This window comes from Podarcis muralis, chromosome 2, assembly GCF_964188315.1.
Source record: "Podarcis muralis chromosome 2, rPodMur119.hap1.1, whole genome shotgun sequence".
Taxonomy (NCBI): Eukaryota; Metazoa; Chordata; class Lepidosauria; order Squamata; family Lacertidae; genus Podarcis; species Podarcis muralis.
The window spans coordinates 13372053-13396730 of record NC_135656.1 but is presented as its reverse complement, the minus strand read 5'-3'; the positions used below and the strand labels follow the sequence as shown (position 1 = coordinate 13396730).

Here is a 24678-nt window from a genome sequence, read left to right as displayed (position 1 = left end):
ATTCCGGAAGTGCGTTCCAAAACCAAAGCGTTCCAAAACCAAGGCGTGCTTTCCCATAGAAAGTAATGCAAAACGAATTGATCCGTTCCAGACTTTTAAAAACAACCCCTAAAACAGCAATTTAACATGAATTTTACTATCTAACGAGACCATTGATCCATAAAACGAAAGCAATAAACAATGTACTGCAGGCACACAATCAATCAGTAGCTGAACTGGGTTCCACACAGTCACAAAAACAAAAAAAGAGCCACAAAAACGCAAAATAAATAGCAAAAACAAACAGACCTCAGCATACCACTCAAAACGGAAGTGTGGCACTCAAACCAGTGTAACACTTAAAACAGAGGACATTCGGCTTCCGAAAAAAGTTCGCAAACTGGAACACTTACTTCTGGGTTTGCAGTGTTTGGGTTCTAAGTTGTTTTGAGTACCAAGGCGTTTGAGAACCAAGGTACCACTGTACAGAGACCTTCGCTCTGTGAGCAAGCATAGCGATGGCTGATATAGGTGCCTCCCCCTGCCTGTTGATGTGGGGCACACCCATGGTTATGTCTCTTTTCTTTGCTTTCCCCCCCCTTTTAAACGTGGCCACCATAACACCATGCCCCCACAACAGCCATTTCCCCACATCCCCGCGGCAGCCATTTTGTATTATACCCCCATGGCAGCCATTTTGCGTCATGCCACACTTTCCCTCATGACAGCCAATGGCTAGCACCAATGGCACTTCCCCAAAGGTGCCCCCTGACCCAGGAAGGCCATTGATTCCCTCCCTTAGTGTTGGGCAATTCTGTTGTGCCATCTGAGTTGATACCTTTCAAGAGCCAGGGTGGCGCGGTAGTTAGATTGTTGGGCTAGGACCTGGGAGGCCAGGGTTCGAATCCTGACTCAGACCTTGAGCCATTCCCAGTCTCTCAGCCTAACCCCCCTCACAGGGTTGTTGTGAGGATAAGATGGGGAGGAAGAGAACCACGTACGCCTCCTTGGACGAAAGGTGGGGCGTCAATGTAATAAATAAAATTAATTGCTCCTTCTTGCGCAGATTGGCCAATACTGACAAGTGTCCCTGGAATACTGGCATTATTTCAGACCGTTGTCGTTCCTTCCTTCCCCGAAAGCCCCAGGTATCTCCTGATTCAGAAAAATGATGAAGAAAAGGCCAGGCTAGGTAACCACATCCATGAACCACTTACATCTTGGAGGGTGAGGGATAATAACATTCAAAGTCTTATTAGCGTTCACCTGAGAAGACAGTCTTAATACAACTGATAGCGCCTAACGCTTTTTCTGAATGAAACGTGGTGTTGTATGTTTGGTGGGGTTGAGTCTGGATGGCCTCTTAGGCAATGCTCCAAAGACGTCATTCTTGGTTCTCAGAGAGAGAACAGCTGAAATCATTATACCGAATCAAACCATTGGTCCATCTAGCTCAGTAATGCTTACACTGACTGGCAGCAGCTCTCTGGGGTTTCAGACAGGGATCTCGCCTAACCCTTCCCGGCCAGCCTTTTCAGTGGTGGCTCCCCTCTTGTGGAGGGCTCCCGTTTCTTCTTTCGAGGTGACCTCAGTTGTGTTTGTGGGATGTAATCCATTGGTGCAGTCAAATGCAACATTCCTGGTTTCCCTAGAGTGGCACAGGCAGGGGACACCCAGTGTCACTTCCTGTTCCACTGCTCTGGAGCATGTGACCTGGGAGATGGGCGTGGCTCTGGCGGACTCCATGAAAGAGCCGAATCATGCAGCTATTTTCTCAGTCTGAATTACTTGCTTCACTTGCTCTCTTGCTGCCATGCTGCTCTCCTGCAGCCATTTTGTTCTCTTATTAATGCACCGTATTTTTCCGCCTATAAGACACCCCCATGTATTTTGGGGGACTCTGATTTAAGAAAATGGGAAAGATCTATCCGTGTATAAGACGCCCCCAAATTTTGGACATTATTTTTTAGGGAAGAAACCTAGTCTTATACACGGAAAAATACGGTAATTTTTGCTGTCTACTGGCACTCAGCCAGCTCTGAACAACAAGAAGCAACACGTTGGCTAATAATATACTGACAATATTTTTTATAACACTATAAACAGAAGACATATAATATGTGCATGGAGTCACAAACTAATAAGAATCGGATAAATGTTCCATAACCAGGAATGGTAGGTTTGGTAAGTCACTGTCAAGGATCACTGACAGTGGCAGAATGCCTTTCCACATCAATATCCTATCCAAAATATAGTTGGAAGTGAGTTGGTGCACGGTGGTGCTACGGGCACAACACTACAAACGTGAGGTGGTGGGTGCTCCAAATGTCGCAATAGGGTGCTCCGAGCACAGCAGCAGACAGAACAGTTCTTCCAGGATAATGAACTGTTTCAATGATGGATCTTCACCAGCAAATTAATAATCCCCAAAGGTACATCAAATGGCCGTGGATCAGCTATCACTCAAAAGTAAGCTCTCAGCCAGCAGCACACGAGTTCAGTCTCCATATGAGATGAACTCACAGTTTGTTGTGTAACCGCTAAGTAAAGCTGCCTTTCTAGGATCAAATTGTGAACTGAAATGCGAGTAAACGTTTTGTTACTTTACTCAGAAAGACCCTTGTGTCTTTATTCTTTTAAGAGGGACAAAACGGGACACCAGGAATAAACTTAACTAAGAGATTCAAATGAATCTGCAAACTAGCTTCCAGCTATATTGAGGGGAATTTGCTCTGCTACACCACTTCACTAGCCTGAGTGAAGGAAGGCTAATATTTATTCAATATATCCTTTCCTACTATCTTTAACATTCCCACAGTGTTTTCTGTGAAGCTCCATTGAATGTAGCAGAACACCCATCAATCAATCGATTGATTGACAGGTAATAGAACTAGAACACCATTCTCTTGAAACAGAAGCAGCTTATGTTTGCAGTGCTCCCAAACGCTTAGCTTTGGCGCATGCAGAACAGCTCCTCCTTGGTGTCTTTCTCCAGAGTGACCCTAGGAGCCAGTCCTCAGTGGCCGACTCACCTGTCTTCACTTAGATTGGCTCCAGGCATCACAACGGGTGAGGCGGAACATCTTCTCAGTGGCCAAAAAGCTGGCTGGGTGTCTCTGGGATGCTGGAGACCAGGAACCCGCTGCAGAATTTGTAACTGGTCTTTGCCCCCCTTCCACTACGCCTCTTGTGTTTGGTACTGCAAGAAACTCTCCCCACCAGCCTCCGTCCCCTGCTATTCAAAGGCTTTTTCCATTGCTGCTTCTTTCCAGCCTTGCAGAAGCTGAGGCACAATGAGGACGTGCAGGAGGAGATAGAAGAGCTGCAGCAGGAGAAGATGGCTGAGAAGACGGAGAAGAGCATGAACTCACTTAAGCTGCTGTGCTTCCCAAGCCTGCGGTGGCAAGTCATCTCAGTCATTATCTTGATGGGTGGCCAACAGCTCTCTGGAGTCAACGCAGTAAGGAAGGCAATATCCACAAGCGGTTAGAACAAGGGAGGGGAAGTGGGACCTTTGGCCATCCAGGTGTGACTGGACTACAACTCCCATCAACCCCAGCAAGGACGGCCAATGGCTGCGGGTGTTGAGAGTTGGCGTTCCAGGGCACTTCCAATGAAGCTGAGCGTTGGAAGATTCAGGGCGGAGGAAAGGAAGGACTTCTTCATAGTTAAACTATGGAACTATGGCCCCACACAGGAGGCCGCGATGGCCACCAGCTCAGGTGGCTTTCAAAGAGGATTGGGCAAATTCGTGGCACAGGCAGCACTGCATTTAGGGTCACAAGCAGTATGGGCGGAGCTTGTTTTGCACCCAAGCTCCGTCAGCCTTTTGGGGGCCCAGTGGCCATGTTTGGAATGTTGAGGGAGTGCCGTGGGCACCAGTCACAAAATGGCTGCTGGGTGGGGAGGAGACATGAAACAAAATGGCTGCCACATCCAAAAGAGCAGGAAAGGGGGCATCACCCCCCAGATGGTGTGCGGATGCTGTTACAACAGCTGCCCCACCAACGGCGAGGAAGGCACCTACATCAGCAGCTCTCTCCGAGACAGAAGCTCTTTGATGCTTGTGCTTGGCTTGTGGGTTTCCTGTAGGCATCTGGGTGGCCACTGTGGGAACAGGGGTGTTTTTATGAGCACAAAGAGCAAACAATCTCAAGCAGATTGTAGATTTTTGAGAAGATATTTACCAAGAGCGTTCACAGGCACCACAAGGGGTACTGGTAGGTACACCCACCCCTTGTGGGCACGACTGCAGTGACCTTTGATTCCCATATAGCCAGAGATTCAGAGGATTGCCTGCCTATGTATGTTGGCAACTGCAAACAGTTCTTGTCTGTGCAGAAGAAATGTGAAGAGCTGGATTTAAGGCTGGAAAAGAAACAAAAACGGACCAATTTTCCCATCCCTAGTTTGGAGTTGGAGAGAAAGGATCTTAGGCTTCATTTTGTAGACAGTGCCTCCAAACCCTGAGTCAGCCACAGGACCATCGCCCAGTAAGCTAAAAGTCTCAGTTGTTTTGGTCTCATTTCAGGTATACTTCTATACAGAGAGACTCTACCTGTCTACAGGAACTGACCTAAATAATCTCCCATACATCCGTTTAGCATCAAGCGTTGCCATCATCATTTCAGTCTTTGTCGGGGTAAGCCTGCCTTACTTTCGCCTTTTTTTCTGCCCCTTAAAGTCTCAAAGCTCAGTCTGCTCCAAAGGATGTTCCTGCGCTGCAAACTTTAGCAGCAGTTTTGTGCCAGCACTTAGGAATACAGTGTACCTCGGGTTACATACGCTTCAGGTTACAGACTCCGCTAACCCAGAAATAGTGGGTTAAGAACTTTGCTTCAGGATGAGAACAGAAATTGTGCTCCGGTGGCACAGCAGCAGCAGGAGGCCCCATTAGCTAAAGTGGTGCTTCAGGAACGAATTAAGTACTTAACCCGAGGTACCACTGCACAGGAAGGCACCTTATACCAAGTCAGATCCTTTGTACATCTAACTCTGTATTGTCCACACTGACTGGCAGCAGCTCTCCAGGCTTTCAGCCTTTCCTGGCCCTACCTGGCCTGAACCTTGGAGGGAGGGGCTCACAGCATTGACACTCCAACCGATCTTGCCTCCTCGTGAGGTTCCCGGGGAGATCACCAAGGCTAGTATAGAGCAGTATGTTCTTCTGTATGTCCAGCTTCCAGCATCAGCCAAAGTTCATACATACTCTCACTACACACAGCCCCACTTGGCTCCCTGTTCTCTATCAAGGTGAGGTGGTAAAAGACCCACCTGTTTGTTTCTGAGCCCTCTCTCTCACCCCCATTTTAAACTTACTAAGAACCCTGCAAGGTTGGTTAAGCTGAGACCGAGTGCTGCGTCCTTCCTTTTTCACATGCTTTCTTTCCCTTGCTGTTACATTCTCTAGATAGTTTACATTGACTCAATGGGGCGAAAGTTCCTGTTGCTCCTTGGCTTTGGCATGTGCACCATCCTCTGCGTCGTATTAACCATGAACCTTGAACTTCAGGTTGGTTGTTTTTTTTCTGAACTCTTCAAGCACCAATGTCCCCGAAAGCCAAGCGTTACTCCGTCAGTTGCTCCTTGGCTATGTGCACACTAGCAACTGAAAGAGCATCACTCCTTTGGATGGCTCTCTCGCTGTGTACGCATTAACACTTTGAAATGCAGCGACGTCGCTTCTCTTCTGCTGCGTTTCAAGTTGTGTTTTCACATTGCTGTGCACACCAGAAAGGAGGCACCTGGTGCATATTGCATGTTGGGTTTCCCCACCTCTGCAATCCATCTGCCCCCAGACAGATGAAGCTGTCATCTGCGCATTTATTTCACAAAATTTATATACCACTTGTTCATTAAATTAAAAAAGCCCTCCGAGTTTCACAATAGGAATAAAACAATGAAATTATTTAAAACAGTTTATAACCACTACAGTCGTACCTTGCATCCCGGACACCCTGGAACTTGAACGTTTTGGCTCCTGAATGCCACAAACCTGGAAGTGAGTGTTCCGGTTTGCGAACATTCTTTTGGAACCTGAACGTCTGATGGGGCTTCCACCAGTGGCGTAGCATGGGGGGTGCAGGGGGGGCCGGGCGTACCGGGCGCAACATCTGGGGTTAGGGCAAATCCACGGGTTAGGGGGCGCAAATCCACAGGTTAGGGGGCGCAAATCCATGGGTTAGGGGGCGCAAATCCATGGGTTAGGCGGCGCAAATTACTTGCCTTGCCCCGGGTGCTGACAACCCACGCTACGCCGCTGGCTTCCACGGCTTCTGATTGACTGCAGGAGATTCCTGCAGCCAATCAGAAGCTGCAATTTGGTTTTCGACTTCCAAGGTACGACTGCATCTTTAAACCTTTATTTAAAAAATTAAAACATGTGCTGGCATTCTACATGTCACCTAAACAGTTGAACTAAGTCTGGGACCTTTTGCAGACCAAGAACTGCATGCCAGTGGTGGGTGGGGCTGGAAGCAAAAGTAGGCTGAGCAATGAACTCACATCATTTGCCTTGGTAGAGTAGGCTGGTTTCTGCATGCACCTTCCCAAACCCCTTCTCTCACCTACGTCCAGGCATGCAAGAGGCATGATCAGAGTTCAAAGAGCACATTTCCAGCTGGGCTAAAACACAGTGAAGGAGGGTGTGTGGAGCAAGGCTGATATGGCCTTGGAATAGGTCGCAGCTCTCTATAAATGAGTGTGAGTGATCGAGGCCTCGAATTAGCATCGCTCCTATTTACACAGTTGATACGTGGGGACCATACCTTATCAAAATGGTCATATTTGGTTTGGATAATAATAATAATAATAATAATAATAATAATAATAATAATAATAATTATAATTATAATATTTATTTATTTATACCCCACCCATCTGGCTGAGTTTCCCCAGCCACTCTGGGCGGCTCCCAATCAAGTGTTAAAAACAGTACAGCATTAAATATTAAAAACTTCCCTGAACAGGGCTGCCTTCAGATGTCTTTTAAAGATAGGATAGCTGCTTATTTCCTTCACATCTGAAGGGAGGGTGTTCCACAGGGTGGGCGCCACTACCAAGAAGGCCCTCTGTCTGGTTCCCTGTAACCTCACTTCTTGCAATGAGGGAACCGCCCGAAGGCCCTCGGTGCTGGATATCAGTGTCCGGGCTAAACGATGGGGGTGGAGATTTTCCTTCAGGTATACAGGACCTTCAGGTATACAGGACCGAAGATTCTAACAACCCTTCTGTGCAGCACAAGGTGCTTTAAAAAGGACCAGATCTTTCCCTTGCTATCCCATCAGAGATGCTCCTCTGGCACTGGCACATTTTCAAGAAGGGGGCCAGGCCTCCCCCAAACCCTGCAGCAATCCTCAAGAGGACGCGCCAGGACGAAGACGCTTGGCTGTACCGCGTCCTTTTGAGAATCGCCAGGAATGTGGCAGGGTGAAGCATGTTCGCAGGCCAAGTTGACCTGGCCACTTTGGGGCGGGGGGCATCGTGCGTGTGACATCATGCACATGCGGTGCCCCCGCCCCAATTTTGGACGCAACTCAGTGTCGCTGTCCTCTGGAGTCTTCCCAATGGGAAGTGATCTCTCCTGAGTAAACAGTGTCTGTTTGACCAATAATATCAGCGATTACGGCAGACGAAGATGATGGACTTTTTGGAGCTAGCTGACCTGACTGGAAGAATCCGCGACCAGAAAGAAGAGGAGTTTCAAGAGGACTGGAGGAAATTTAAGGACTATTTGAACAAATATTGTAATATAAAAAATTAGAAATTACTTGAAAGAAACAAATAGGCCTAGGATTAAACTAAGTTATAATTAAATAAATGGGATTTAGAATATTAAGAAAAGTGAATAAGACGGACTAGAATTGGAAATTGTTTTAGTTTAATAATGATATTGGAAAGCTGTTACTTTTAACTACAAGGAAACTCAGAAGGGAGGGACTAGAGGAAGTCAACCAAGATGTTTAAAAGGTTGGATTTGTAAAGAATTAAGTTTGATGTTATTGTTTATCTGTTTATTGTTCCTTTTTTCTTCTTTCGTTCATTGATGTATTTTTCTTTTTTCCCTTGTTTTTGTGTGTCATTCTGCTTTGTGGTTTTTGTTATGATTGTGGAAAATCTAATATTTTTTTTATAATAATAATAATAATATCAGTGATTACATCAAAAGCGCTTTGCCCAAACCTAGCAAGCTTGACACGCTCTCACAACTCTCTCCAACAGGGAGATGCCTTGTGGATGTCTTACGTCGATGCGCTCCTCATCAATATTTTCCTCATGGTACATGCCGTCGGACCCAGTAAGTGCTCAGGTGATACGCAGAGTTCCTTGGAGGAGGCGCACGATGTGAAGAGCAAAAGGTTTCAAGGGTCGAGGGTGGTCAGGCATCCAAAGCCTTTATTTATCCTCAGCCCCTTCCACTACAGTGTGTCAGGAGCCAGAGTCAGGTGTAGATCAGCAATATAAAAAACACAGCGCCAGCAGAAACTCTTCCAAAACAGAGCAGCCCTAATGATCCCAGCAACTCTTCCCTTTCCAGTGAGGTCAGGCCGACTCTCTCCTTGTCCTTCCACTGGCAGGTGACGACTGTTTTATTCTGGCAGGCCTTTGGGAACTGACTGTTTTGTTGTTTTTAAGGAAAGGGTCGTAGTGTTTTTCGTGTTTTTATTATCTGCATTTTAACAGATTTTGGGCTTGTTTTTTTTTTCATTGTTTTAATCCCATTACAGTTTAATGCAGAAGTCAGCAAACTTTTTCAGCAGGGGGCCGATCCACTGTCCCTCAGACCTAGTGGGGGGCCGGACTATATTTTGAAAATTATGTATGAACTAATTCCTATGCCCCACAAATAACCCAGAGATGCATTTTAAATAAAAGCAGACATTCTACTCATGTAAAAACATGCTGATTCCCGGACCGTCCACGGGCCAGATTTAGAAGGCGATTGGGCCGGATCCAGCCCCCGAGCCTTAGTTTGCCTACCCATGGTTTAACGTAATGGGATTAAATATGAGATTACAGTTCGTAAGATCCCTTGAGTCCCAGGTTCTGTAGAAAGAGCAGGGTACAAAAGAATAATGAAAATAATAGTAGATGGGTTTCCAAGACTGAAGAACACTGATCTACTGGGCTTTGTAGTGAACCGCAGAAGTCCCACGATCCTGTTTTCTGTTGATGTTTGTTAATGGTATGTTCAGAAAATCTCCAAATAAAAGTAGTTTGTAGCACTTTACATGCAAAACCCATTTAAAAAATGGAATGCCATTTTGAGGCCAATTGTTTTATAGTATTAAAGACTGTTTGAAAGGTTTCTAATCTGCTTTTCAAGGGGGGAGACTTCACAAAGTGGTGTAGAAAATAAGCATCAAAGTATGGCCCAACTTTACAAGGGACGCGGGTGGCGCTGTGCGTTAAACCGCAGAGCCTAGGACTTGCCAATCAGAAGGTCGGCGGTTCAAATTCCCGCAACGGGGTGAGCTCCCGTTGCTCGGTCCCTGCTCCTGCCAACCTAACAGTTCAAAAGCACCTCAAAGTGCAAGTAGATAAATAGATACCGCTCCGGCGGGAAGGTAAATGGTGTTTCCGTGCGCTGCTCTGGTTCGCCAGAAGCGGCTTAGTCATGTTGGCCACATGACCCGGAAAAACTGTCTGTGGATAAACATCGGCTCCCTCGGCCAATAAAGCAAGATGAGCGCCGCAACCCCAAAGTCGGTCACGACTGGACCTAATGGTCAGGGGTCCCTTTACCTTTATGGCCCAACTTTAAAACTTTTTAAAAATCTTCTTTGTGGTTAAAAATATATATAACAACAAATGGCCCCAACAAAATACCTCAATGCATGGCATGTGTGTGTGTGTGTGTTATTTTGTTGTTTTTGTTTTAACTATTTACTTGCGTTTTTACCTTGTATTTTATCCTGTGAACCGCCCTGAGATCTTGTCATGAAGGGCAGTATATAAAGCCAATAAATAACGACAACAACGAGAAAATAAAGTATATAAACAGTTAAGCAGTTACTAAACAGAGGCAAGATTAAACCACTTTAAAAATAGTTCTCTTTTTTAAAAATAAAAATAAAAAAATCTCCTCCCAACGAGCAGTGAACTCTTTTCTCTACACAGGTGCTCTTCCCAACCTGATAATAGCAGAGCTTTTCCTTCAGTCCTCGCGGTCCTCAGCCTATGTGGTCGGGGGATTTGTGCATTGGTTCCTAAACTTCTTCAGCATTGTGACCTTCCTCAATATCCAAGTGAGTGATTCTGGTGGTGTTCTGAACCTTCTACAGCGAAGGGCTGTAGCTCACCATTAGAGCATCTGCTTGGCATGCAGACGGATGTTGAGGACCTAGGAAGCTGCCTTGTCCCTCACTAGTCCATCTAGCTAAGCACTGTCTACACTGACTACCAGAGGCTCTCTAGGGTTTCAGACAGGGAGTCTTTCTCAGTCCTGCTTGGAGCCGTCGGGGGTTGAACTGAGCATCTTCTACATGCAAGGCAGATGCTCTGACACTGAGCTATGGTATTTCCTGTAAAAAAAACAAAACAAAACGTAAGATTCTAGTCCTCCTAATTCTAGGTAAAGGGTTGAATAAGGGTTGAATACAAACATAAGAAGCTGCCTTATATCAAGCCAGTAGTGTCTACACGGACTGGCAGTGGCTCTCCAAGGTTTCAGAGAAGGGGCCGCTCCCAGTTTCACCTGGACTTGCCAGGGATTGAATTTGAGGCCTCCTATCCCTGAGCCACGAAAGGGACGCGGGTGGCGCTGTGGGTAAAAGCCTCAGCGCCTAGGGCTTGCCGATCAAAAGGTCGGCGGTTTGAATCCCTGCGGCGGGGTGCGCTCCCGTTGCTCGGTCCCAGCGCCTGCCAACCTAGCAGTTCGAAAGCACCTCCGGGTGCAAGTAGATAAATAGGGACCGCTTACTAGCGGGAAGGCAAACAGCGTTTCCGTGTGCGGCTCTGGCTCGCCAGAGCAGCGATGTCACGCTGGCCACGTGACCCAGAAGTGTCTCCGGACAGCGCTCGCCCCCGGCCTCTTGAGTGAGATGGGCGCACAACCCTAGAGTCTGTCAAGACTGGCCCGTACGGGCAGGGGTACCTTTACCTTTTTATCCCTGAGCCACAGCCATGGGCATAGCCGGGGGGGGGGGCAGCTCTCCTCCCCTCCCCCCAAAATCAAGTAATTAAATAAAAATACTTAAGTAAAAGTATAAATTGTAGAAAGATATTGGCAGATTTTTTCCCCCGAGCACTTGGGGTCAAAAGAAAGGAATTTAAAACAACTGCTGTTGAGACATTTCATTCTGAATCTGCTAGACAGAGCCAGACAGAGGATGATGACAGGTAGGTGTTCTCCCTGCCCCCTAAATCCTGGCTACGCCTATGGCCATAGACCTTTCCCACCTTAGGTAGGATGGAGAAAGCACATTCCACGCCTACCCTCACCTGGTCCCAAAACTTCCCTTCTGGGGTGTTACTAGAGAGAGAGATGGAAACCAAGCCTTATGAGCAACAGTTGAAGGAGTTGGGTATGTTTCGCCTGGATAAAAGAAGACAGAGCACTGATAGAGAATTGTAGAGTTGGACTCAAGTGTCATCTGGTAGCTATCTTCAAATATCTGAAGGGCTGCCACATAGAATACAGAGCAAGCTCTCTCTCCCCCCCCCCCCCATTGCTCCAGAGGGCAGGGCCCAAACTAATGTATTCAAATGGCAAGAAAGAATTTCCCAGGTAAACATCAGGCAGAACTGTCAACAGTGGAACCAACTATCTCAGAGGATTCTCTGGCTGTGACTTCTGCATTGAGACCAGAACACCCTTGCCAGGGGGTCTCTTCCAACTTTACAATTCTATGATTCTACGAGATAACCCAGCCTTGAGTTCCTTGAAGGAAAAAAGCACTGGGAAATATAATGCGCTAAATTAATAAGCTTATGCCTTTCTGTGGGTGGATCTACACACAGGGGGAAACCCCCCACTATAGATAAGTCATAAAAATTAAATCTTTATAACAAAAGAAAAAAAACCTCTATGTAAAAATGTAAAATCGCATAGAAAAGTTTCGTGCTCTACATCGCCATCTGTTGTTGCAAGTTTATAACACATTTAAAACTCAGTTTTTTGACTCATGTTGCTGAGCCCTGTTTCTCTCTCTGTGTGTGTTGCTGCTCCTGTTCCTTTCCAGAAATACATCGGATTCTTCAGCTTCCTCATCTGCTGTCCGATATGTGCTGCCACCTTCTTTTTCATCTTAAAGATGATCCCAGAAACCACGAACCAGACTTTTCTGGAAATCAGGAAGCAACTGCCCATCTACGTGGCTCAAAGGCAGATCACCAAGATGGAGCGAATGCCGAGGAGAAACACCAGGCGGGCGTTGGGGGAGGGGCAAAACCCCGTGTAAAATTTGATTATAAACATTTATAATCGAGCCATGATCCCAAGGGAATCTCTACGGTTGTCCTTCAACTGTCTCAGCACCGTTGACACGCCGGTATTGAGGTTTTGCCTCGATTCATTCATTGCCCACCCTCCACCCTAAAGTGTGGGCTCCAAACTTAGGTGGGGTCTGAGAAATACTCACCTCAAGGGTCAAAAGCCCAAGTAGAGAGGTGCGTCTTCCCCATTTGATAGAAACTGCATAATGCCAAGCACAAGCACTGTGGGGAGGGAATTTCACATCTTAGCAGATCACACACCAAAAAGGGGCATAGCGTGGGGTGGGTGGGGGGCCATGGGTCCCGGCACAGATTTCTGGGGGGACATGAGGTGAGGCAACCAGGTGCGTCCACAACAGATATTGCGAATATACAAGCATACAAACATGGATTTTCTATGCTTTTGTATGGATTTTTTTCAAAAAAATCTTTTTCCGCCTGTTAAGTTGTCGAGGTCTGATTTCTTGTCCTGTGATAAAAAGCCTTCTGTTTCGACCGCCAAACCTTTCAGGGGAGCATTTGCAACCGTTTGGAACCATTTCTGAGTGAATTGCTGAAAGTCAAATTTTTTCTTAAATTGTGACCCCAGGATTTAGGGATTTTTTCAAAAAAATATTTTTCCGCCGGTTAAGGTGTCGAGGTGTCGAGGTCTGATTTCTTGTCCTGTGATAAAAAGCCTTCTGTTTCGACCACCAAACCTTTCAGGGGAGCATTTGCATCCGTTGGGCACCATTTCTGAGTGAATTGCCAAACGTCAGATTTTTTCCCTGCCCCCTAAATCCTGGCTACGCCTATGGCCATAGAACTTTCCCACCTTAGGTAGGATGGAGAAAGCACATTTCACGCCTACCCTCACCTGGTCCCAAAACTTCCCTTCTGGGGTGTTACTAGAGAAAGAGATGGAAACCAAGCCTTATGAGCAACAGTTGAAGGAGTTGGGTATGTTTAGCCTGGATAAAAGAAGACAGAGCACTGATAGAGAATTGTAGAGTTGGACTCAAGTGTCATCTGGTAGCTATCTTCAAATATCTGAAGGGCTGCCACATAGAATACAGAGCAAGCTCTCTCTCCCCCCCCCCATTGCTCCAGAGGGCAGGGCCCAAACTAATGTATTCAAATGGCAAGAAAGAATTTCCCAGGTAAACATCAGGCAGAACTGTCAACAGTGGAACCAACTATCTCAGAGGATTCTCTGGCTGTGACTTCTGCATTGAGACCAGAACACCCTTGCCAGGGGGTCTCTTCCAACTTTACAATTCTATGATTCTACGAGATAACCCAGCCTTGAGTTCCTTGAAGGAAAAAAGCACTGGGAAATATAATGCGCTAAATTAATAAGCTTATGCCTTTCTGTGGGTGGATCTACACACAGGGGGAAACCCCCCACTATAGATAAGTCATAAAAATTAAATCTTTATAACAAAAGGAAAAAAACCTCTATGTAAAATCGCATAGAAAGTTTCCTGCTCTACAGCGCCATCTGGTGTTGCAACACATTTATAACACATTTAAAACTCAGTTTTTGGACTCATGTTGCTGAGCCCTGTTTCTCTCTGTGTGTGTGTTGCTGCTCCTGTTCCTTTCCAGAAATACATCGGATTCTTCAGCTTCCTCATCTGCTGTCCAATATGTGCTGCCACCTTCTTTTTCATCTTAAAGATGATCCCAGAAACCACGCACCAGACTTTTCTGGAAATCAGGAAGCAACTGCCCATCTACGTGGCCCAAAGGCAGATCACCAAGATGGAGCGAATGCCGAGGAGAAACACCAGGCGGGCGTTGGGGGAGGGGCAAAACCCCGTGTAAAATTTGATTATAAACATTTATAATCGAGCCATGATCCCAAGGGAATCTCTACGGTTGTCCTTCAACTGTCTCAGCACCGTTGACACGCCAGTATTGAGGTTTTGCCTCGATTCATTCATTGCCCACCCTCCACCCTAAAGTGTGGGCTCCAAACTTAGGTGGGGTCCGAGAAATACTCACCTCAAGGGTCAAAAGCCCAAGTAGAGAGGTGCGTCTTCCACATTTGATAGAAACTGCATAATGCCAAGCACAAGCACTGTGGGGAGGGAATTTCACATCTTAGCAGATCACACACCAAAAAGGGGCATAGCGTGGGGTGGGTGGGGGGCCATGGGTCCCTGCACAGATTTCTGGGGGGACATGAGGTGAGGCAACCAGGTGCGTCCACAACAGATATTGCGAATATACAAGCATACAAACATGGATTTTCTATGCTTTTGTATGGATTTTTTCAAAAAAATCTTTTTCCGCCGGTTAAGTTGTCGAGGTCTGATTTCTTGTCCTGTGATAAAAAGCCTTCTGTTTCGACCGCCAAACCTTTCAGGGGAGCATTTGCAACCGTTGGGTACCATTTTTGAGTGAATTTTTGAAAGGCAATTTTTTTCTGAAATTGTGACCCCGGGACTTTGGGATTTTTTTCAAAAAAATATTTTTCCGCCGGTTAAGTTGTCAAGGGCTGATTTCTTGTCCTGTGATAAAAAGCCTTCTGTTTCGACCGCCAAACCTTTCAGGGGAGCATTTGCAACCGTTGGGCACCATTTTTTAGTGAATTTTTGAAAGTCATTTTTTTTCTGAAATTGCGACCCCGGGGCTTAGGGATTTTTTCAAAAAAATATTTTTCCGTCCGTTAAGTTGTCGAGGTCTGATTACTTGTCCTGTGATAAAAAGCCTTCTGTTTTGACCGCCAAACCTTTCAGGGGAGCATTTGCAACCGTTGGGCACCATTTTTGAGTGAATTGCCGAAAGTCAATTTTTTTCTGAAATTGTGATCCCGGAGCTTAGGGGTTTTTTCAAAAAAATATTTTTCCGACGCTTAAATTGTCGAGGGCTGATTTCTTATCCTGAGATAAAAAGCCTTCATTTTCGACCGCCAAACCTTTCAGGGGAGCATTTACAACCGTTGGGCACCATTTTTGAGTGAATTGCAGAACGTCAGATTTTTGCTGAAATTGTGACCCCGGGACTTTGGGATTTTTTCAAAAAAAAAACTTGTTCAGACCTTGAGGGCTATTTCTGTTTCAATGATAAAAAGCCATCTGTTTCCACTGAAAAACGTTTCAGGGGATCGTTTGCAACAGTTTGGCACCATTTTTGAGTGAATTGCAGAACGTCAGATTTTTGCTGAAATTGTGACCGCGCGGCTTAGGGATGTTTTTTTAAAAAGTTGTTCAGACGTCGAGGGCTAACTCTGTTTCCGATAATAAAAACCCATCTGCTTCCACCAAAAAACATTTCAGGGGATTGTTTGCAACAGTTTGGCACCATTTTCGAGTGAATTGCAGAACGTCAGATTTTTGCTGAAATTATGTCCGCGCGTCTTAGGGATGTTTTTTAAAAAAGTTGTTCAGACGTCGAGGGCTAACTCTGTTTCCGATAATAAAAACCCATCTGCTTCCACCGAAAAGCCTTTCAGGGGATCGTTTGCAACAGTTTGGCACCATTTTTGAGTGAATTGCAGAACGTCAGATTTTTGCTGAAATTGTGACCGCGCGGCTTAGCGATTTTTTTCCAAAAAAAGTTGTTCAGACGTCGAGGGCTAACTCTGTTTCCGATAATAAAAACCCATCTGCTTCCACCGAAAAGCCTTTCAGGGGATCGTTTGCAACAGTTTGGCACCATTTTTGAGTGAATTGCAGAAACTCAGATTTTTGCTGAAATTGTGACCGAGCGGCTTAGGGATTTTTTTCCAAAAAAAGTTGTTCAGACGTCGAGGGCTAACTCTGTTTCCGATAAAAAAAACCCATCTGCTTCCACCAAAAAACATTTCAGGGGATTGTTTGTAACAGTTTGGCACCATTTTTGAGTGAATTGCAGAACGTCAGATTTTTGCTGAAATTATGTCCGCGCGTCTTAGGGATGTTTTTTTAAAAAGTTCTTCAGACGTCGAGGGCTAACTCTGTTTCCGAAAATAAAAACCCATCTGCTTCCACCGAAAAACCTTTCAGGGGATCGTTTGCAACAGTTTGGCACCATTTTTGAGTGAATTGCAGAACGTCAGATTTTTCCTGAAATTGTGACCGCGCGGCTTAGGGATTTTTCCCAAAAAAAGTTGTTCAGACCTCAAGCGCTAATTCTGTTTCAATTATAAAAACCCATCTGTTTCCACCGAAAAACCTGTCAGGGGATCGTTTGCAACAGTTTGGCACCATTTTTGAGTGAATTGCAGAACGTCAGATTTTTGCTGAAATTGTGACCGCGCGGCTTAGGGATTTTTACAAAAAAAAGTTGATCAGAACTCAAGGTCTAATTCTGTTTCAATGATAAAAACCCATCTGTTTCCACCGAAAAACCTGTCAGGGGATCGTTTGCAACAGTTTGGCACCATTTTTGAGTGAATTGCAAAAGGTCAGATTTTTGCTGAAATTGTGACCGCGCGGCTTAGGGATTTTTTCAAAAAAAAGTTGTTCAGACCTTGCGGGCTAATTTTGTTTCAATGATAAAAACCCATCTGTTTCCACTGATAAACCTGTCAGGGGATCCTTTACAACAGTTTGGCACCATTTTTGAGTGAATTGCAGAACGTCAGATTTTTGCTGAAATTGTGACCGCGCGGCTTAGGGTTTTTTTCCAAAAAAAGTTGTTCAGACGTCGAGGGCTAATTCTGTTTCAATGATAAAAACCAATCTGTTTCCACCGAAAAACCTTTCAGGGGATCGTTTGCAACACTTTGGCACCATTTTTGAGTGAATTGCAGAATGTCACATTTTTGCTGAAATCGTGACCGTTTGTTCAGACAAAAAAAGTTGTTCAGACCTCGAGGGCTAATTCTGTTTGAATGATAAAAACCCATCTGTTTCCACCGAAAAACCTTTCAGGGGATCGTTTGCAACAGTTTGGCACCATTTTTGAGTGAATTGCAGAACGTCAGATTTTTGCTGGAATTCTGACCGCGCGTGTAATGCGTTTGGGGTTGCTCGTGCGTAAGCTGCCGCCTCTCCAGGCTAAATTGCCTTGTTAAACCTTTCTGACTGGACAGCCCTTCTCACCAAGGCTGCCTCAGTCGCTAGCAGAGCATTTGCAACCGTTTGGAACCATTTTTGAGTGAATTGCTGAAAGTCATTTTTTTTCTGAAACGGGGCTTAGGGTTTTTTTCAAAAAAATATTTTTCCGCCGGTTATTGCGAATATACAAGCATACAAACATGGATTTTCTATGCTTTTGTATGGATTTTTTTCAAAAAAATCTTTTTCCGCCTGTTAAGTTGTCGAACTCAGATTTTTGCTGAAATTGTGACCGCGGGGGCTTAGGGATTTTTACAAAAAAAAGTTGTTCAGATCTAGCGGGCTAATTCTGTTTCAATGATAAAAACCCATCTGTTTCCACCGAAAAACCTGTCAGGGGATCGTTTGCAACAGTTTGGCACCATTTTTGAGTGAATTGCAGAAACTCAGATTTTTGCTGAAATTGTGACCGCGCGGCTTAGGGATTTTTACAAAAAAAAGTTTTTCAGATCTTGCGGGCTAATTCTGTTTCAATGATAAAAACCCATCTGTTTCCACCGAAAACCTGCCAGGGGATCGTTTGCAACAGTTTGGCACCATTTTTGGGTGAATTGCAGAAACTCAGATTTTTGCTGAAATTGAGACCGCGCGGCTTAGGGATTTTTACAAAAAAAAGTTGTTCAGACCTCAAGGGCTAATTCTGTTTCAATGATAAAAACCCATCTGTTTCCACCGAGAAACCTGTCAGGGGATCGTTTGCAACAGTTTGGCACCATTTTTGCAGAACGTCAGATTTTTGCTGAAATTGTGACCCCGGGACTTTGGGATTTTTTCAAAAAAAAAACTTGTTCAGACCTTGAGGGCTATTTCTGATGATAAAAAGCCATCTGTTTCCACTGAAAAACGTTTCAGGGGATCGTTTGCAACAGTTTGGCACCATTTTTGAGTGAATTGCAGAACGTCAGATTTTTGCTGAAATTGTGACCGCGCGGCTTAGGGATGTTTTTTTAAAAAGTTGTTCAGACGTCGAGGGCTAACTCTGTTTCCGATAATAAAAACCCATCTGCTTCCACCAAAAAACATTTCAGGGGATTGTTTGCAACAGTTTGGCACCATTTTCGAGTGAATTGCAGAACGTCAGATTTTTGCTGAAATTATGTCCGCGCGTCTTAGGGATGTTTTTTAAAAAAGTTGTTCAGACGTCGAGGGCTAACTCTGTTTCCGATAATAAAAACCCATCTGCTTCCACCGAAAAGCCTTTCAGGGGATCGTTTGCAACAGTTTGGCACCATTTTTGAGTGAATTGCAGAACGTCAGATTTTTGCTGAAATTGTGACCGCGCGGCTTAGCGATTTTTTTCCAAAAAAAGTTGTTCAGACGTCGAGGGCTAACTCTGTTTCCGATAATAAAAACCCATCTGCTTCCACCGAAAAGCCTTTCAGGGGATCGTTTGCAACAGTTTGGCACCATTTTTGAGTGAATTGCAGAAACTCAGATTTTTGCTGAAATTGTGACCGAGCGGCTTAGGGATTTTTTTCCAAAAAAAGTTGTTCAGACGTCGAGGGCTAACTCTGTTTCCGATAAAAAAAACCCATCTGCTTCCACCAAAAAACATTTCAGGGGATTGTTTGTAACAGTTTGGCACCATTTTTGAGTGAATTGCAGAACGTCAGATTTTTGCTGAAATTATGTCCGCGCGGCTTAGGGATTTTTACAAAAAAAAGTTGATCAGAACTCAAGGTCTAATTCTGTTTCAATGATAAAAACCCATCTGTTTCCACCGAAAAACCTGTCAGGGGATCGTTTGCAACAGTTTGGCACCATTTTTGAGTGAATTGCAAAAGGCCAGATTTTTGCTGAAATTGTGACCGCGCGGCTTAGGGATTTTTTCAAAAAAAAGTTGTTCAGACCTTGCGGGCTAATTTTGTTTCAATGATAAAAACCCATCTGTTTCCACTGATAAACCTGTCAGGGGATCCTTTACAACAGTTTGGCACCATTTTTGAGTGAATTGCAGAACGTCAGATTTTTGCTGAAATTGTGACCGCGCGGCTTAGGGTTTTTTTCCAAAAAAAGTTGTTCAGACGTCGAGGGCTAATTCTGTTTCAATGATAAAAACCAATCTGTTTCCACCGAAAAACCTTTCAGGGGATCGTTTGCAACACTTTGGCACCATTTTTGAGTGAATTGCAGAATGTCACATTTTTGCTGAAATCGTGACCGTTTGTTCAGACAAAAAAAGTTGTTCAGACCTCGAGGGCTAATTCTGTTTGAATGATAAAAACCCATCTGTTTCCACCGAAAAACCTTTCAGGGGATCGTTTGCAACAGTTTGGCACCATTTTTGAGTGAATTGCAGAACGTCAGATTTTTGCTGAAATTGTGACCGCGGGGGCTTAGGGATTTTTACAAAAAAAAGTTGTTCAGATCTAGCGGGCTAATTCTGTTTCAATGATAAAAACCCATCTGTTTCAACCGAAAAACCTGTCAGGGGATCGTTTGCAACAGTTTGGCACCATTTTTGAGTGAATTGCAGAACGTCAGATTTTTGCTGAAATTGTGACCGCGCGGCTTAGGAATTTTTTCAAAAAAAAGTTTTTCAGATCTTGCGGGCTAATTCTGTTTCAATGATAAAAACCCATCTGTTTCCACCGAAAACCTGCCAGGGGATCGTTTGCAACAGTTTGGCACCATTTTTGGGTGAATTGCAGAAACTCAGATTTTTGCTGAAATTGTGACCGCGCGGCTTAGGGATTTTTTCAAAAAAAAGTTGTTCAGACCTTGCGGGCTAATTCTGTTTCAATGATAAAAACCCATCTGTTTCCACCGAAAAACCTGTCAGGGGATCGTTTGCAACAGTTTGGCACCATTTTTGAGTGAATTGCAGAAACTCAGATTTTTGCTGAAATTGTGACCGCGCGGCTTAGGGATTTTTTCAAAAAAAAGTTGTTCAGACCTTGCGGGCTAATTTTGTTTCAATGATAAAAACCCATCTGTTTCGACCGCCAAACCTTTCAGGGGAGCATTTGCAACCGTTGGGCACCATTTTTTAGTGAATTTTTGAAAGTCATTTTTTTTCTGAAATTGCGACCCCGGGGCTTAGGGATTTTTTCAAAAAAATATTTTTCCGTCCGTTAAGTTGTCGAGGTCTGATTACTTGTCCTGTGATAAAAAGCCTTCTGTTTTGACCGCCAAACCTTTCAGGGGAGCATTTGCAACCGTTGGGCACCATTTTTGAGTGAATTGCCGAAAGTCAATTTTTTTCTGAAATTGTGATCCCGGAGCTTAGGGGTTTTTTCAAAAAAATATTTTTCCGACGCTTAAATTGTCGAGGGCTGATTTCTTATCCTGAGATAAAAAGCCTTCATTTTCGACCGCCAAACCTTTCAGGGGAGCATTTACAACCGTTGGGCACCATTTTTGAGTGAATTGCAGAACGTCAGATTTTTGCTGAAATTGTGACCCCGGGACTTTGGGATTTTTTCAAAAAAAAAACTTGTTCAGACCTTGAGGGCTATTTCTGTTTCAATGATAAAAAGCCATCTGTTTCCACTGAAAAACGTTTCAGGGGATCGTTTGCAACAGTTTGGCACCATTTTTGAGTGAATTGCAGAACGTCAGATTTTTGCTGAAATTGTGACCGCGCGGCTTAGGGATGTTTTTTTAAAAAGTTGTTCAGACGTCGAGGGCTAACTCTGTTTCCGATAATAAAAACCCATCTGCTTCCACCAAAAAACATTTCAGGGGATTGTTTGCAACAGTTTGGCACCATTTTCGAGTGAATTGCAGAACGTCAGATTTTTGCTGAAATTATGTCCGCGCGTCTTAGGGATGTTTTTTAAAAAAGTTGTTCAGACGTCGAGGGCTAACTCTGTTTCCGATAATAAAAACCCATCTGCTTCCACCGAAAAGCCTTTCAGGGGATCGTTTGCAACAGTTTGGCACCATTTTTGAGTGAATTGCAGAACGTCAGATTTTTGCTGAAATTGTGACCGCGCGGCTTAGCGATTTTTTTCCAAAAAAAGTTGTTCAGACGTCGAGGGCTAACTCTGTTTCCGATAATAAAAACCCATCTGCTTCCACCGAAAAGCCTTTCAGGGGATCGTTTGCAACAGTTTGGCACCATTTTTGAGTGAATTGCAGAAACTCAGATTTTTGCTGAAATTGTGACCGAGCGGCTTAGGGATTTTTTTCCAAAAAAAGTTGTTCAGACGTCGAGGGCTAACTCTGTTTCCGATAATAAAAACCCATCTGCTTCCACCAAAAAACATTTCAGGGGATTGTTTGCAACAGTTTGGCACCATTTTCGAGTGAATTGCAGAACGTCAGATTTTTGCTGAAATTATGTCCGCGCGTCTTAGGGATGTTTTTTAAAAAAGTTGTTCAGACGTCGAGGGCTAACTCTGTTTCCGATAATAAAAACCCATCTGCTTCCACCGAAAAGCCTTTCAGGGGATCGTTTGCAACAGTTTGGCACCATTTTTGAGTGAATTGCAGAACGTCAGATTTTTGCTGAAATTGTGACCGCGCGGCTTAGCGATTTTTTTCCAAAAAAAGTTGTTCAGACGTCGAGGGCTAACTCTGTTTCCGATAATAAAAACCCATCTGCTTCCACCGAAAAGCCTTTCAGGGGATCGTTTGCAACAGTTTGGCACCATTTTTGAGTGAATTGCAGAAACTCAGATTTTTGCTGAAATTGTGACCGAGCGGCTTAGGGATTTTTTTCCAAAAAAAGTTGTTCAGACGTCGAGGGCTAACTCTGTTTCCGATAAAAAAAAACCATCTGCTTCCACCAAAAAACATTTCAGGGGATTGTTTGTAACAGTTTGGCACCATTTTTGAGTGAATTGCAGAACGTCAGATTTTTGCTGAAATTATGTCCGCGCGTCTTAGGGATGTTTTTTTAAAAAGTTCTTCAGACGTCGAGGGCTAACTCTGTTTCCGAAAATAAAAACCCATCTGTTTCCACCGAAAAACCTGTCAGGGGATCGTTTGCAACAGTTTGGCACCATTTTTGAGTGAATTGCAGAACGTCAGATTTTTGCTGAAATTGTGACCGCGCGGCTTAGGGATTTTTACAAAAAAAAGTTGATCAGAACTCAAGGTCTAATTCTGTTTCAATGATAAAAACCCATCTGTTTCCACCGAAAAACCTGTCAGGGGATCGTTTGCAACAGTTTGGCACCATTTTTGAGTGAATTGCAAAAGGTCAGATTTTTGCTGAAATTGTGACCGCGCGGCTTAGGGATTTTTTCAAAAAAAAGTTGTTCAGACCTTGCGGGCTAATTTTGTTTCAATGATAAAAACCCATCTGTTTCGACCGCCAAACCTTTCAGGGGAGCATTTGCAACCGTTGGGCACCATTTTTTAGTGAATTTTTGAAAGTCATTTTTTTTCTGAAATTGCGACCCCGGGGCTTAGGGATTTTTTCAAAAAAATATTTTTCCGTCCGTTAAGTTGTCGAGGTCTGATTACTTGTCCTGTGATAAAAAGCCTTCTGTTTTGACCGCCAAACCTTTCAGGGGAGCATTTGCAACCGTTGGGCACCATTTTTGAGTGAATTGCCGAAAGTCAATTTTTTTCTGAAATTGTGATCCCGGAGCTTAGGGGTTTTTTCAAAAAAATATTTTTCCGACGCTTAAATTGTCGAGGGCTGATTTCTTATCCTGAGATAAAAAGCCTTCATTTTCGACCGCCAAACCTTTCAGGGGAGCATTTACAACCGTTGGGCACCATTTTTGAGTGAATTGCAGAACGTCAGATTTTTGCTGAAATTGTGACCCCGGGACTTTGGGATTTTTTCAAAAAAAAAACTTGTTCAGACCTTGAGGGCTATTTCTGTTTCAATGATAAAAAGCCATCTGTTTCCACTGAAAAACGTTTCAGGGGATCGTTTGCAACAGTTTGGCACCATTTTTGAGTGAATTGCAGAACGTCAGATTTTTGCTGAAATTGTGACCGCGCGGCTTAGGGATGTTTTTTTAAAAAGTTGTTCAGACGTCGAGGGCTAACTCTGTTTCCGATAATAAAAACCCATCTGCTTCCACCAAAAAACATTTCAGGGGATTGTTTGCAACAGTTTGGCACCATTTTCGAGTGAATTGCAGAATGTCAGATTTTTGCTGAAATTATGTCCGCGCGTCTTAGGGATGTTTTTTAAAAAAGTTGTTCAGACGTCGAGGGCTAACTCTGTTTCCGATAATAAAAACCCATCTGCTTCCACCGAAAAGCCTTTCAGGGGATCGTTTGCAACAGTTTGGCACCATTTTTGAGTGAATTGCAGAACGTCAGATTTTTGCTGAAATTGTGACCGCGCGGCTTAGCGATTTTTTTCCAAAAAAAGTTGTTCAGACGTCGAGGGCTAACTCTGTTTCCGATAATAAAAACCCATCTGCTTCCACCGAAAAGCCTTTCAGGGGATCGTTTGCAACAGTTTGGCACCATTTTTGAGTGAATTGCAGAAACTCAGATTTTTGCTGAAATTGTGACCGAGCGGCTTAGGGATTTTTTTCCAAAAAAAGTTGTTCAGACGTCGAGGGCTAATTCTGTTTCAATTATAAAAACCCATCTGTTTCCACCGAAAAACCTGTCAGGGGATCGTTTGCAACAGTTTGGCACCATTTTTGAGTGAATTGCAGAACGTCAGATTTTTGCTGAAATTGTGACCGCGCGGCTTAGGGATTTTTACAAAAAAAAGTTGATCAGAACTCAAGGTCTAATTCTGTTTCAATGATAAAAACCCATCTGTTTCCACCGAAAAACCTGTCAGGGGATCGTTTGCAACAGTTTGGCACCATTTTTGAGTGAATTGCAAAAGGCCAGATTTTTGCTGAAATTGTGACCGCGCGGCTTAGGGATTTTTTCAAAAAAAAGTTGTTCAGACCTTGCGGGCTAATTTTGTTTCAATGATAAAAACCCATCTGTTTCCACTGATAAACCTGTCAGGGGATCCTTTACAACAGTTTGGCACCATTTTTGAGTGAATTGCAGAACGTCAGATTTTTGCTGAAATTGTGACCGCGCGGCTTAGGGTTTTTTTCCAAAAAAAGTTGTTCAGACGTCGAGGGCTAATTCTGTTTCAATGATAAAAACCAATCTGTTTCCACCGAAAAACCTTTCAGGGGATCGTTTGCAACACTTTGGCACCATTTTTGAGTGAATTGCAGAATGTCACATTTTTGCTGAAATCGTGACCGTTTGTTCAGACAAAAAAAGTTGTTCAGACCTCGAGGGCTAATTCTGTTTGAATGATAAAAACCCATCTGTTTCCACCGAAAAACCTTTCAGGGGATCGTTT

General features: G+C 44.2%; 1 protein-coding gene across 1 annotated transcript; it reads left to right on the top strand.

Annotated features, from left to right (window-relative positions):
- The first annotated feature begins 497 nt into the window (after positions 1–497).
- On the top strand, positions 498–12380 carry LOC114602482 (solute carrier family 2, facilitated glucose transporter member 5-like). Its single transcript, XM_077920069.1, has 8 exons — positions 498–510; positions 1046–1171; positions 3252–3439; positions 4430–4621; positions 5390–5491; positions 8200–8275; positions 10099–10226; positions 12162–12380. Exons 1-8 carry the CDS (start codon positions 498–500, stop codon positions 12378–12380), a joined length of 1044 nt encoding a protein of 347 aa, XP_077776195.1.
- Positions 12381–24678: the final 12298 nt, after the last annotated feature.